Source organism: Penicillium psychrofluorescens, assembly GCF_964197705.1.
Source record: "Penicillium psychrofluorescens genome assembly, chromosome: 2".
Taxonomy (NCBI): domain Eukaryota; kingdom Fungi; phylum Ascomycota; class Eurotiomycetes; order Eurotiales; family Aspergillaceae; genus Penicillium; species Penicillium psychrofluorescens.
The window spans coordinates 260,901-277,156 of record NC_133440.1 but is presented as its reverse complement, the minus strand read 5'-3'; the positions used below and the strand labels follow the sequence as shown (position 1 = coordinate 277,156).

At 39.6% G+C, this 16,256-nt stretch overlaps 2 protein-coding genes across 2 annotated transcripts; both read right to left on the bottom strand.

The window, feature by feature from the left end:
* Nucleotides 1-1,116: 1,116 nt before the first annotated feature.
* Nucleotides 1,117-2,146, bottom strand: PFLUO_LOCUS2310 (putative secondary metabolism biosynthetic enzyme; the record flags this gene model as incomplete). Its single annotated transcript, XM_073779437.1, has 3 exons — nt 1,117-1,535; nt 1,598-1,788; nt 1,854-2,146. 3 exons carry the CDS (start codon nt 2,144-2,146, stop codon nt 1,117-1,119), a joined length of 903 nt encoding a protein of 300 aa, XP_073636392.1.
* Nucleotides 2,147-4,726: 2,580 nt separating this feature from the next.
* On the bottom strand, nt 4,727-6,036 carry PFLUO_LOCUS2309 (uncharacterized protein; the record flags this gene model as incomplete). Its single annotated transcript, XM_073779436.1, has 2 exons — nt 4,727-5,887; nt 5,950-6,036. 2 exons carry the CDS (start codon nt 6,034-6,036, stop codon nt 4,727-4,729), a joined length of 1,248 nt encoding a protein of 415 aa, XP_073636391.1.
* Between the last annotated feature and the right edge of the window lie 10,220 nt (nt 6,037-16,256).

Genomic DNA, 16,256 nt, shown 5'->3' with positions numbered 1-16,256 from the left:
TATAGTTATACTTAGCTAAAGCTTCGTGAAGCCTTATACGTTAACCGCCTTTCCGTTCTACTATATTTTCCCCTTATTATGTTTTCCCCCTTATTTATTCCTTTTCTCTTTAACGAATCCTTCTTATGCATAGGACACTCCATTAATTAATACAATTTGGCTTGTTCCCTAATAGCTAATGATTTTTAATTTTTAATATAGGTATATACCTACTAATAGCTTTAATATTTTAACGAGTTCACTAAACTACGCCTTCTACATTATATGGATTATAGGCTTCTAATTTTTAATAGCTATATATCTTATAAGTCATATGATTTCATTAGTTTTTGTAAGTAGAATAGGATTATTCTACTCTAATTCTTATTAAAGCTTCTATACTGACTTTAACTACTCAATTTGTACCTATTCCTTATATATAAGTACTACTATTATAAGCATAATAATCAGGCAAAAAAAATAGGGTACTTTAGTTATAGAGAAAGTAGATTTTCTACGCTCTATCTACAAAATCTAGGTATAGACCTTTACAATATCAGCTATACGATATGTATTCAAAGATTATATGATTTAGCTATTTGATCTAGAGGTCATTTATAAAGAGCTTCGTAGGGACGATAGACGACTAGATCTAGTAGTCTATGATAGAGGGAAAGAGTACGAGCTTAGAGACTACGATAGAGAGGATAATAATAAGGGGGAAGATGAAAATGCTTTAGATGCATCCTAACTATAGACTCTACTACTACTAGCGTTAAGTTCTACTATTAATTCTCTACTAACAATAGTCACAAAACTACAAAAAGTTATTTCTAAAGTTAGGAAGAGCTTCCTAGCTAATCCTACTCGTAATTTAGCAAAGATCTAGCGCCGTTCAGAGGCAATTTATAAAGGGAGTATTACCTAGGCGGAATTCATATGGAGGGGGAATTGCTATGGTAGATATAATTATCGTTTCTAATTCATACGAATGTAACCTGTTGCCGCGGTTATACTACGTTTATTTCCTGTGCTATATACGTACTGCTCCATTTAACTCGTCCCTACCTGTGCGAAATGTATTGGTAGAGCTTGAGAACGCCATGGGCCTCGGCGAGTATAAAATCCGACCGTAATTTATTTATCCGGCAGGTCCGGCATTGGGCCCTTCTGGTCGGGAAAGTCCGTGCTACGGGCCACCTCATCCCAATCATCGACAATCTTCATGAAGCCCTGGAGTTTCTCGCGGAAGGCCTTCACGCAGTCGCTCCCGAAAGGGATGCGCAATGGCAGTTCTTTTCCTTCGGCAACACCTGTGCCCTTGGCAATCTGGATGACCTTAGAAACTAGGTCAACGGCATTACCGGGCTCTTTGCCATAGTTCCCCGCACCACGAACACGGCAAGCTTCGTTAAGCGGTTTCCAGAACTCAACGCGGTTCGGAATGTGGTTGATGTTTTTCATGACTTCGGTGCTGAAGATGCCTGGTTCCAGTAGAAGCAGTTTGATTCCCGGTGCCAGCCACCCTAGCTCCTTTGCCAGGCTCTCTACCGCACCTACATGAAAGCGCATATGTATCAGGATCTCATCACGGTCTCTGAAAACGTCCTGGACGTACCTTCGAGCGCAAATTTGCTCGCACAGTAGCCCGCTCCAGCTGGTTCGCCGATGAATCCGGACTGTGAGCTCATGTAGATAATGAGACCTCCACCGGTTTCTCCCTTGCTCCGAAAGTGCGATAATGCAGACCGGGTTAGGTTAATAGGCCCATGGAAGTTGGTGTTGAGGGATCGCTGCATATCATCCTGCCTGGGAAGGATTAACATTGGTATGTATTGTAGTCAATTCGTGGTTGAACAGTCTCTATCACTTACGTGAGTTCCTCAATAGCCCCGCACTGGATATATCCCGCATTATTGACAAGCACATCGACGCCGCCATAGATATCAATTGCCTGCTGAAATGTGGCATCCAGCTCAGCCTGGGGTGCCGTGACATCGAGGTTGAGGATTGTAGCCCCCGTGTCTTTGAGGTGGGCTAGCTTGCTGTCGGCGTTACGCCCAGTCGCGACGACGTTGTCGCCCAGGGCGCGCAGCTGTCGGACAAGCTGCTCTCCGAAGCCACTTGAGCAGCCAGTAATAAACCAAGTTCTCTTCTCTGTGGCCATGATAATTGTTGATCAGAAATGCGGTGGATGATGAGAGATGCTGAATGAGGATATATTGCTAGGAGATGAAATGCATCACAGAGGTCTCAGAATTGTGGAGCAAGCATTGCCGCACCCTAGTCAGTTAGTGACATGGTCAACTGTAATTATTAATGATTTCTAGATAAAATCGTTCATGAAGATAATACATTGCGATTCCTGGGGGGCAAAAGGGGCCAAATTTCGAGTGTGGTAGGATCCAGGCTGCATGTAGTAAACACGATTGTACATCCGTACGTATAAAACTTGTTCCAAGTTCCTGGCGACCCCACACCCGACAAAGGTGATCAGGTCCGTCAGTGAAAAAACGGGGCTATACAACGGAATTACCAAAACCGAAAGACAGATAGCATGTACGGACGTAAAAACACCACCCACAGCTCAGAACGAATTTTTGAAAACGCGTCGTATTTTGCAATCCTTATAGTGGACTTGTGACCTAATAGGCGTTTATGTGGCAAGGGAGGGTACACCGCCTAGATCTGACATTATCTTCTAAGCGAGTATGGGAATTGATAGGGACAGCACAGCTTTTGTTAGGGACAGCACATATTATGTAATTGAATTGATTATCTAAGTAGAATTGTTTGCGAGAGAGCAGTATATCAACCAGACCGAAAGCGAATTTTGGAACTGGCTCATGTTTATCCAAAGCGTTATTCAATTCCTGAGGCCACCTTAAATTATTCAATTGGGTCTTTCCTCTTGGTACCCATCAAGTTGGAATTATGACCGACCGGGATTTATTCGAAACCTAGGGCTATGTGACACCTGGAACGGTATACTTGTGGATGCCTAAGATTTTCCAATGTCTAACAACTAGGTCCCTTTGGAGATAGTGGATGACGACGTGGTAAGTTGTTTTATACATATGGCTAATGCGAAGGAAATTGAGGAGCGATGGGAAAGCTATAGGGACTCTCAGTGGCCAACAAAGATAAGGGGCAAACTCTTTTTTCGAAGTACTGCCGAGTGGGAAGTCATATCTAAAATCACTGAGACTAGAGAATAGGGAAAGTATCCTGCCTATTGATCTCTCTCTCTCTCTCTCTCTCTCTCTCTCTCTTGATGAGCCGAAAAAGTACATATTGGTGGTCGATCGACGGAGTGATCTATTTTGCAGTTTAATGGTACCTATGGACGGGCGAGGGATTTTACTTAGCTTGCTTACTATTGACTTTGCCGTGCGTATTTAGACTAGTCTATGGCAAGCCATACCAATTCCTTGAATTAAATACCGAAGCGGCAGAACGTTTCTATCTCCACCATCTAAGAATGCGCGCTCGTAGTTGTATCCATTCTTCTAGCTATAGTACTATATACGGTACTATAGGCGGTATGCTACTACTAGTCTTAGAAGAGCTTAGTTCAAATTTATGTGTTTCTTGCTTATCTTACATATTCAGAGAATCAATCGGTTTCGGATATCTCTATCACGTATACTAGAAGCAAAGCTTTGTATGGACTATGAGGCTTCCTTCGCCAAAGTGACATGTTTCCTTTGTCCATCTCTAGTAGAGATCTAATCGAAGAGAGCGGCACAATGCTAATAGAGCATCATGGAACATTTAAGTATTCCTGCATTCGGCTAGAAGCAAACATGAGTACTAGTAAATAAATTAGGAGCGATGTCCCTGGTTTTAAGAAATCACGTACCGCCAATATCTATCCTTCTTTGAAAACCTCTATTGTGGCAATATGCCCCATCACATTTCCCTTTCAAAGATGGACCGGCTAGAGTCCGTATCGCCAAATGAGGATTCTGAGGTGGGCTCTCCTAAAGTAGATTTAAGTGATCCTCTTACTAGCTCCTTTCTTGAGAACGAAGAGCTGATGATCTGGGAAATGAAATGTAGAATGCAGTGAGTTGTCTAGAAGAGGAATTTATGAAGTTATCTGAACTATCTACACGGCTCTTGGCGAGGGAGTTTCGTCATGATTTGGTCATGCGATCTCAACATCCTTGAAGCACCTTTCCCTAGAGAGCCCTAAATAGACAAGGGGCATCAGCCCCGAGCCTATCAGATTAAATCCATTCGAGGTGTACTTCAAAGGAGATTCTGGCAAACAGCAATAAGCCTATTACGTCGAACATCCGGTCCCGGATTTGATCTAACCCCAACTGGAAGGGCTTCGACAATGTCGCCGGTTCGAGCTTAATGATTCACTTACTCCCTTTGATAGGGCGCGACAATTTGCCTGAAACGAGCTTTTTGAATTCCTCCTAGCAACTATCGGGGTGCTTAGATTTCCCGTCCATTTTGTTGCTGAACCTGAAACCCAGCCCTATACCTTAGTAGCGAAGAAATCGTGGCACCGTAGAATTTCCCTACGTGCTGATTAGCCCTCCGCCCTACCGACTAGGTTGCCATCGGCCCGTCACTTGTCGGCGTCCCTGTTCCTACTAGGGGTCCGATGGAATTGCTACTAAGGTAGGAGGCCGTGTGGTTGTCGAGATATGTCAAGAATACGTTTTCACCAAGAAAGAGTTGTTTAGCACCAAGACATAAAATAACGCGATAGAAATTAGAGAATACCCAATTAAGTACAATACACCTGTCCATATGCACCATTCCACACACTCTTTGGACCACCACCAAAACGCGGATAAGCCAACTGTTTGAGTTTAGCTAATACCTTTGGAGCTGCCGAGCCAGGAGTGCGAAGCCCAGGATAAAGAGAATACAAGTAGGCCACAAGGCCAGAGACTTGCGGGGCCGCATACGACGTGCCTTTCTTGAGAACTGTCCCCTCACCCGTAGCTCCCGCGCATTCAAGGCCATTTGTTGAGTCCCTAGTGCCTGGAGCCCATATTTCGACCAGTGGGCCACCTTGTGAGAATATTGCTTGATGACCCAACATATCCACAGCGCCAGTAATGATCATGTTCTCTTTAAAGGCGTATTCTTCGACAAACTTGGCTGGATATTGCTCCACGCCTTCGACCCCTTGTAGTCTGCGATTGCCTGCAGCTCCCACAATAACAGCATCAAAAGCAACCATCACTTTCAGAAACTTCCTATACTTCTCAATATCTCTGTCGCTGAGTTCGTTAAGTCGATAGCTCAAGTTCACCACAGGAAAATAACCTTTTTCTCTGTCTGTCTTCCTTTGACGTTTCATATCATCAACGATAGCTTGCAACCCGGCCAACAAGTACGAGAAATTAATCACTTCCTCAATGAAGGGAACAACCTTCAAACTGGCGCCTTTGGCAACACCAAAATGTGTGCCCACCACTTTGTCAGCAACACAGGTGCCATGTCCGCTAGGTTCGTCCTCCGTTGGGTGTGGGATCACTTTGCCAAAAAGTCCAGTAATTTCGCTTCCCTTTGGATAAAGCCATTCATGTGTACCCCTGGTAACCCATGGGACCGGTGTCGTAAATTCGGGGTGCTGCAAGTTGATACCAGTGTCGTGTACATAGACAGTGATACCCGATCCAGCATAATCCTTAAACTCAAAGGTGGCTAGATCTTCGATTTGCGTTGTCTGGGGCTGTGAGATAAATTTCATCTCTAGAACAGCGTCATCGTCTTTAATGACCTTTCCATTGGCAGGTTCGTATTCAGAGGGGTTGCGTTTATAGAGATCAGATTCGTAATGAAACTCGGGTATGTCCTCTCTCAAGAAGTCATAGTCATCAAAGTCATCAAAGTGGACGACTTTCTTGCTTCGTTCGTCCGGATCAATTTCCTCGACCTATAAGAATATAGCAAGTGAGAAAACAATAGAAGAGCATGAGAAGTTCGGGGCTGACTAACAATGTCCGTTTTCCACGATTTGACTTGGTCTGGGGTCAACCGAGCAACAACGCAGACGATCTCATCTCCGGCCCTCAATATATCCATGTTGTTTATAGATATGTCCTCTTTTAAGCTATTGGCGTAGCTTTCCTTGGCTGCTTCAGATACATCATGATAGAAATCAATGATATATAGTGCGGCTGATCCATTATTAGCAGGCATGCCAGCAATCAACTGCAAAGTCATGAAAAGAAAAGGAAATGGTAGGAAGATTTTGGAATACATATCGATTTGGGAAGAATTAAATTAGATACATCCCTTTTATTATCATAGAGGTGGAAGGGGAGATTAATTCCGCTAGGGTGAGAGTTTGTAGTCGTAAACATGGCCCCAGATACTGGCGGGCTGTTAGGTAAACATGGCGCCAGAAATTGATTCTTAAAGGCTTGAGATTAGTTTAGAATTGCTACTCTATTTAGCCCTTGCTCACCCTTGGATGCGGGCGAATGCATGCCTCGTAGTAAAAAGCCCCTGATTCTGAATTCGTGGGGTCATCGCTTTTTGGCTCTAAAAAAGCGATAGACCTAACTTACATCAGTGGATCGTGGAGATCACCCTAAGGGAGAGATGTAACATCCAAATAGGGGGCAACGCATGGAAGTCCGGGGGAGTCTTCACAATCATTGGGTTAGCTCCATAGGCGCCCTCTCTTTTTGCGGGCCGAAAGTCACGGCTAAGCCTTCAGCTTTGCCAGCCTTGCTAGAGTGGGTCTTCTAGATCCTGGAGGCCCAAGAACCCTTCCTTGCTGCGTTGGTGCCAGTCACCGACTATTATTGGATATTTCCCCTGATCGTCCTAGCGTTTGATGGCTCAGCACAAGACACTGTGCCCCCAACTATGTATAGAGCGATAGAGGGCAACGTGAATAAAAGACTGCCTGCTCACAGGGACACACGATTTTTTCTTCTGTTCTCCCTCATTACCTCCCTTTTGACGCCTTGAGTTGACATCTTGCGATACAATGTTATTCTTTGGAGCCAAGGTCTTAACCTTGGGCTCGTCCATTCTCAGCTGCATTGCGGCTAGTCCAATCTACCCCCGACTCCCTCTAGGCCAGCTCATCGGATACCACACTACGCGCCCAGTATGTTGCACGTAAGGTGCCATTCGACGCCTTAGTGTTATCCTAACTGTTTAAAGGCCCAAGCTGCTAAATAGATCAAAGCTGGAACTATCACACCCTATGAGAACAAGAACGGTATCTAGATTGGCGAGGGTGCCTACCCGTCTCCCGTGATTAGTGATTGGATTGGAGCGCCCGACTACAAGTTCGACCCCCGTGGCATGTCTTTTACTCTTGAGCATTCTGACTTCAAATAGGTACTATGCTATCTCGGCTGATCCTAATTCTTGGAACGCGATCGCTAAGGCCTAGATCCTTCACATTGGTCCTGATGGAAACAAACTCTAGGGAGATGAAACGCAGCTCTTCGCTCAAGAGAGGTATCTTAAAAGCCTCGGTCTTGATCCGGCTAAGACCATCCGCATGTCTTTAATCGATACTCGGCGCGATAAATTCGAACCACTCGATAAACTCCAGATGGTTATTCCAAATCAGTTGACGAATGCTAAGGGAGGTGGTTTGAAAATAAAGGTTGAGTGTCATCAAACCATCGAGGAATTTGACGAAAATACTCCTGAGATCGATTACTACTCTTGGACAAACGTCCATGGTAAACCGCAGTACCCAGCCTGCCCCTAAGTAGCAAATTTGAGAGGAAATTGTCCTATATCTAGACTTGAGCGCGAAATCTCACATGCGTATTGCCTTAAATTAATTGATTGATCTAGGAATAATCACTTTATGGACGATCATTGCCGCACCTCTGCTTTCGTAGCCACTTCCGTCAGTATAAATGATCAGGGACCGCTCTGATGTGACTTTGAGCATACTGTCGTTGTGCCGCTGGTCTGCAGTTTCCTTGTCGTCGACAGATACCTCCGGTGGTGCTCGCCAGGGTTCTCGGACGAATGGCACGCGGGTCTCCAATCTTCCTGTCACGGAATCTGGAGGAGCAACAAGGAATCGGTCTTTCTTAGGCTTGCGCTTCCATCGGTATCCATCGCTCCACTCCCGTTCTTCCGCTGAACGACGTCGAAGCATTGTCATAGGGACTGCAAATCCAGGACCGGCTCGTAGTCATAGTGCTATGAATAAAATCATCAAAATAGCCAGTCGAATATGAATAATGAGTTGAGGAAAAAAGACGAATAAGAATAAGCAAAATCCTTATTCGTGTGCACCCCAACCTGGCCTAGAGCCCATGAGTGGGTTTGCCGGGGTCTAGGACTACCTATCGAAAAATATGCAAAGCCCCCCAGTACAGGCGGGGAGTGATCTTCTCCGCTGATCCGTGGATGGGACGAAGGGTCAAGCTTCCCAATCGAGATGTTCCCGTTGGAAATGTGAGGCATTATTTGACCCTGGCATAGTAGTTTAACTGGAGAATCGGGAAAGGGAGAGGGGGGGGGGGGTTTAGGGGATTCAGAAATTAGAAGGGAAGTTAGTAGGCTGGTTTATCAACTAACGTAATTCCCGGGCGAGTGGGCCACCCAAGCGAGTGGGCCAGGGAACGCGAATCGCGCCCTAACGCGTCAACTTCTTCATTTCAACCATCCACCATGCCCCCTATTCGCAACCAAAATTCCCTAAATTCTGTCAATCAAGAGGGGAGAATCCAGCTTGCCATCAAAGCCTTCTAGAAACGCGAAATTTTCAACTATTCGCGAAGCTACGCGCCTATTTGAAATCCCGCGCTCTACCCTCTAACGTCGGATCGATGGCCAACAATTTCGCAAAGATACGCGCGCAAATAGTCATAAATTAACTCCTAAAGAAGAGCAATCGCTCCTACAATGGATTCTATCTATGGATTCGCGCGGATCTGCCCCTAGACCATTAATAGTAGGGGAAATGGCTAATATTCTATTACGGGAGCGCTATAATCAGACTATTAGTAAGAATTGGGCTACTAACTATGTAAAGCGCCATCTAGAGCTAAAATCGCGCTTTTCTCGTCGATACGATTACAAAAGGGCTTTATACGAAGATCCGCGCACTATTATGCCTTAGTTTGAGCGCGTACGACGCATAATTAACGAAAACGGTATTCAACCTAAGGATATCTACAATTTCGACGAAATAGGCTTCGCTATAGGCCTAATTGCAACTACTAAGGTCATTATAAGAGCCAAATACTACGGTCGGAGATTAGTAAAAAAACCAGGGAATCGCGAATAGGTCATATCGATTGAATGTGTGAATTCAATAGGATTTATGCTCCCCCTAACTATCATCTTTAAAGGGAAAACCTACTACTACTAAGCTTAGTATAAGGACCTACCTAACGATTAGAGAATCGAAATCAGCGATAATGGTTGGACTATAAACCAAATTAGGCTTCGATAGATAGAAAAGCAATTTATCCCTATGACTACTAGTCGAACTAGGGGTAAATTTCGACTACTCATTATAGATGGCCATAGTAGTCATTTAGCGCCTGATTTTAATCGATTATACGCTTAAAACGATATTATTACAATTTGCATGCCTCTACATTCGTCGCATCTATTATAGCCCTTAGATGTAGGCTGTTTTGCCCCCCTAAAGCGCGCATACGGGGGGCTGATTAAGGCTAAAGCGCGATATAATATCAACTATATCAATAAGCTTAATTTCCTTAAAGCTTTCCTATTAGGGAACAAGCCAAATTGTATCAATTGATGGAGTGTCCTATACACAAGAAGGATTCGTTAAAGAAGAAAGGAAGAAACAAAGGGGAAAACATAATAAGGGGAAAAACATAGTAGAAAGGAAAGGCGGTCAACGCATAAAGCTTTACGAAGCTTTAGCTAAGTATAACCATAATAGGACTTCGTACGAAGGTCCTATAATATTAGCCCCCTCTAAAGGTGAGTATGAGTAGTAATAACATCGTTAACGACATAAGCCGACGACATAAGTAGAGGGTATAAAAGGCCTAAGCCTCTAATTCTTAACTCTCCTTCTTTAACTACCTAACTTCTTAAGTAGTCCCCTTCCTTATTAGAAGGCCTTTTTTTTTTTTTTTTTTATTAAATCAACAATTAATTCTATTTTCTATAATAGATCTTATCCCCTATCGCACATACGACCCGTCTATAGTAGCCCCTAGTTCGAATCGCTTTTTATTAATAATCAGCTATTACTAGGACTAAGGAAACGATTACTACTATATACGAATCACTACGTTCGGTAATAAGGCTCTTTAGGAGCTCTACTATACTTAAGTATAGAGGGAGGTATAGTCGTGGCCTATGTATAAATTCCTTATACGTATTATTCGTTATAAGCCTATAGTTAAGGTATCATAGGTATATTTATTAGTAGTTATAATAAACCATACTTATTTTATAATAGGTAAAGACTAGCCGCCTATTATATATAAATATAATCCTAATTACGTCGTATAGAATCGCTAATAGTAGGTCATATACGAATAGTACGACTAGTCACCCCTTTAGGGGTCACGTACGATTACTAGGGACTTTTAGTAGCTACTATATAAACTATAAATAGTATAATTATACTTCACGCTATTTAATAGGTAATAAGGATAAACTACGCTTTATTCCTACCTATATAGGGCCTATACTAGAGCCATCCTATATAGAGGAGCTTATAGATTAAGTTATAGAAGGGGGGTTTTAGGTAGCGTTTACTAGTAGAATAGATTATAGAAGGTGGTTTTTAGTAGTATTTATTAATAATTAATAGGAATAATAAATAATAAATGAAATCTCTTCTCTCTTTTGCTTTTATATCTTCCCTTATAGAATACTAAAGGTTTATACGATAGGCTGATTTATTAAGTAACCTATTAGGTCATTAGTAGAGTTACGTATAATGAAGCTAATCGTCTAGGGCCGTAGTATTCTTAAGGGCTATAGTAGGTTCTATTATTAGTTATATATACCTGACCTACTTTACCTTATACTTTGTATAAGGGTCGCCTTATCGTTTTAAACGTTATTCGTTAATAATCTTCTTAATCTCCTATTCTTCCTATCTATCGACTAGGATTACTAGGGGTTAGGGTTCGTATATTCTCTAAGAAGGGAGAGGGTCTCTTATAGTAGATTGTATAAGGCTAATATAGAACGTTAGGTAGATTCTAGGAGGAGTATTTAGGTATATAGTATACAACCTAATTACCTTTTAGACTATATACTTCGTATTCTTCTAGTTAAGCTTTTAGTAAGGTCTATCTATTTAGATATTCTTTAGACTTAACTAGACTTAGTCTCTAGGGCGATAGTCTAGCGTAGGGTCTTAATATTAGTTCGTATCTAACTTAGTCGTTTAGTTCGTATATATAATCGATATATAAGCCTAGTCCCTAGCTTTAGTAAGCTTTTATATAATTACTTCTACTTTCTATATTAGACTCTATAGTGACTCTAATAAGTTTTCTAAGCTCTCCTCTAGTTAGAATAGGGATAGATTATACCTATAGGAGAGAAAGAAGGGACTTAGCCTAGTAGCTATAGAGATATAACTATTTAGTACTAACTTAGCTATTAGTAAGAGTTATAACTAGTCATCCTATTTATATTAGACGAAGAGGCGTAGGTATATCTCTATTATACTATTATACTATTCTATCTACCTATTAGTTTTAGGGTAGTAAGCTATTAAGAGTTATTATATAATCTTATATAATTAGTAGATTTATAACTAGAGGGTACTTATAAATTAAGTTCTATAGTCTAAGATAATTAAAGACGGAAATCTATACTATTATATAAGGGTATAGATGATTATCTAAGCGGTAGCTTCTACTATAATATCTTCTATTCCTTCTAGTATTACCCCTTTCGTTAGGCGATTAATAATTACTAGGATATTTATAGAACTATTACTAGGGGGGAGGTTAGTTATAAAGTTAAGGGTAACATCCTACTAAGGGCGATCTAGAACTAGTAGGGGTTTTAAGAGTCCTTTCTTAAGTTCTCTCTATGCTTTTCCTCCTCTATATAAGTCATAATTTTGTATAAACTAGTAGATATTATAAGATATCTTTAGCTAGAAGTAGTTATAACTAAGTACTATATAGGTTTCCTCTCTCCCTAGGTAGCTAGTAATTATTAAGTTATATACTATTTAAATTAGTATTATATAGAGGGGTTTAGATTATAGTACCTATTATCGTCTACGAAATCGTAGGAAGTTATTAGTATTAATTAAATACTTAGAAATAGAGACCTTTAGGAGTAGCTTTATTAGGAACTTCTATACGCCTCCCTTAATAGCTTAAATAGCGTCTTAATAGGCTATATCCTAATTATATACCTACTTCTATTAGTTATCTATAATTTATTAGATCTAGGTTATATCTATAGTATGAATATTTACTACTACTCCTCCTTCTATAGTACGAAGGAGACGTATTATACGATCCTAGATTCTAAGGTCTTCCTCTATTAGGTTATCCTATTCTTAATAGGATAATATATCTACCCTCTTATTCTCTTCCCCTATATAGTATTTAAACTTAAAACTAAACTAGCTAAGGAAGAGGTACTATCGTATATACTATTCTATTAGCTTCTATAGGCGGAAGAAGTACTTAAGGTTCTTATAGTCTATAATAATAGTAAATTTAGTTTCTATAGACTATAGTTCTACGTCCTATACTTCTAGATATTATATGACTATAAGTAGTTCCTTATCGTAGATCTTATAGTTATATTCTACTAGTACGTTATTTTTAGAGAAGTAGGTATAGGGTTAAAGTTATCCTTAATCGTTATATTAAGAGAGTACTCCGCTAATAGTATAGCTAGAAGAGTCTATTTCGATAATTATTATATGAGCTAGATCGAAGGTTATAAGTATTAGGCCTATAGTAAAGAGTCTTTTTAGCTCTTAGAAGCTTCCTTTATAGTCTCTAGTCTAATTAAAAGGGGTATCCTTATATATAAGGCTAGTAAGGGGCCGTATAATCTCTAAATAAGCCTTAATAAACCGCTAGTAGAAGTTTATAAACCTTAGAAAGCCTTATACGCCTTTAACCGTTATTAGGCTTACCTATTACTAGATCGCTTTAACCTTCTTAGGGTCTATCTATACTCCCTTACCTACTTATATAATAAACCTAAGGTATTTTGTCTCTATATACTTAAATTTGTACTTCTTAATATCTAATTATAACCCTACTTCCTATAGCTTACTTAAGACCTTCTTAACATATTCTTAATATTCTCTATAGGATCCCCCTAAGAAGATAAGTATATCGTTAAGGTATATAGAGTAGAAGTCATTAAGGTATTCGCGTAGCGTCTAGTTAATATATTTCTAGAAGGAGCTAAGAGCGTTTATAAGGCTAAATAGTATTATAAGCTATTTATAGAGTCTATACCTTATACGAAAGGCTATCTTCTATTCCTCTCCTTTTATAATCTAGATTTTATAGAATACTATAGAGACGTTAAGCTTAGTAAACTACTTAGCCTTTCTAATTTAGTTTAAGGTTTTATAAATTAGGGGGAGAGGGTATCGATCTTTCTTTATAATTATATTAAGGGCTTAATAGTCTATATAGAACTAGAGCCCCCCTCCTAGCTTTTATACAAATAGGATAAGAGTAGTAGCTAGCGAATAGCTAACTTAGATAAAGTTCTTATTAAGTAGCTCTATAAGTATCTTCTATAGTACTAGTAGTTCCTCTATTAATATATTATAGAGAGGCCCCTAGGGCACCTAAGGTTCTTCTCTATTCTATTATATAAGTTCGATCTTATAGTTAATTCCGTTTCTATAGTAGGAGGGTAATTTTACTACTTCCTTAGAATTAAATAGGTATAAGAACTTAGTATACTAGGGTAGTAGCTTTATATAGTAGTTAGTAGGTTTCTTTAGAGTAAGTACCTTCTTAATATCTACTATTATAATAGCGAAGATTTCTATTTAGTATAGGGCCCTCTTCGTATAATAGATATTAGCTTATATTATAACTATAGAGATCTTAGTAATATCTATTTAAGGCTATAGTTTTGCGTTTTTACTCTATATATGTATTCCTAAGGATCTTAGGAATAGGTAGCCTCTAGCTAGTTCTAGGCGAGTATTATAATATTTTAACTATAGTAGGCTAAGGATTAGGTTATAACTAAGATTGTCTAGGATTATATAGAAGTAGTTAACTTAGTTAAAGTAACTTCTAACTAAAAGGCTTAATCATACGACCTATTAGATTATCTCCCCTCCTATTACTCCTTTTATAGGCCTTAGTATAATATCGAATATAGGTAAGCCTTATTTCCTTATAAACTTCTCTAAAATAGTACTATTCGTTAAGCATCTATTATCGATTAGGGTTTAAGCTACTATATATCGCTTAAGGATAGTTATAATAACGAAAGGGGGGGAATATATACGTAATACTTTAAAAGTTTTCTAATCTTATAGTATTTCTAAAGTATCTAAGCTCCCTTATATATACTTTTATATAAGGGTTATTCTTTTCCTAAACTCTTATTATTAATCTCTTATTAGTACTAATCTATAGTCTCTATAGTAGCGACTTATATTAGACGAATAGTAGGCTTCTAGGTATATACTATAATATAGTATCCTTTCCTTCTATATTAGATATACGCTCTACTAGCTTTATATTACTAAATTTCTACTTTAGGGACCTATTTAGCCCTCTAAGAGGGTAGGTAAGAGCTTATATAAAGTATAGTAATTTACGCTTTAAGGGTAGCAATTTTAGTAGCGTAGGTTAGCTACTAATCTATTCGTTTAGAATTAGCCTTAGGCGCTAGAGGTTATAATATAGGACCTATAGTAGTAAAGTAGGGATTTCTTTTACTAAGTCTCTCTACTCGCTATAGGTTATATTTAATCTAAAGTAGGTCGTTCTAGTATCCTTTATATAAGTCTAAGAAAACTCTAACTATACCTTAGAGTAAGTCGACATTAATTATAGTTTTAAGAAGGGCCTTTTTTTAGTTATCTAACTAGTTAAGTCCTCCTACTATGATTAGGGTCTATTCGAAATCTATAAGGAATTCGTAGAGACTCTTCTTTCCCTATTATATAGTATTAACTTATATAAGTACTCGTTATACGCAATTAGGATTAGAGAAGTAGAGGTCTATAACCTTATAGAAATCATTTAATATATAGGGTTCGCCTAATTCCTCCTTTGCGATAATCTATAGGTATATATATTGACTAGCTACCCCTTTAAGTCGTCTAAATACGTAGTAGACTCTCGCTTCGTTAGTTTAGAAGTAATATTAGTCTATTACGAACTTAACCCTTAGGTTCGTACGGAATACTATATAGCCGTTTAAGTCGCTTCTATTATACTAGTCTATATTAGGGTATATAGGTTGTAGGGGTAGGACGTTCGACATTATGGTTAGGGGGTCGCCTTACTAACGCGTTGTATAGTCGATGTTGTAATCGATATATATATAGCTAGTAGGGCGCCTAACTAGCTTGTGAGTTATTAAGGAACAAATCCTAATATTAGGGAATAAGCTAAATTATATTAATTAATAGAGTATCCTATACATAAGAAGGATTCGTTAAAGAAGAAAGGAAGAAACAAAGGGGAAAACATAATAAGGGGAAAAACATAGTAGAAAGGAAAGGCAGTTAACGCATAAAGCTTCATGAAGCTTTAGCTGAGTATAACCATAATAGGACTTTGTACGAAGGTCCCATAACATTTCCTATAGGCTCGCGTAGAAGCATTCAAACCATTAATAATTCAAAGCGCTTTTGAAGTAGCTAGTTTAGTACCATATAATCCAGATAGGGTCATTTCAAAGCTTGATATCCAACTTCGGACGCCTACCCCCTAAGGTAGTCGACTAGGTAGTCAATTAAGCGCATAGAGCCCTAAAACGCCAGCGAATCCTAAGCAATTAGATCGCTAAGCTTCATCAATTAAAAGCCTAATTAGTCGTTAATTACAAAGCGGATTAAGTCCTATAGAGAGGCAAATCGACTAGGTTATCAAAGCGACGCAATTTTCGATGCAAAATACAGCAATTCTTCGTAAGTAATTATAGGGATATCGTACTACGAATGAGACACAAAAGAAGTAGCGCCAGAAATCTACAAAGCGCATCGCTCAATCTAGCGGATTTAGAAGTCATGAGGGTAGGGGGGCATTTAATAGTCTAAACTAGGCTAATAAATCCCAAAATGGACCCCCTACGGAAGTAGATGCATTAGCTTCCTGGCTAATCATGCGCGCCCCCCCTAC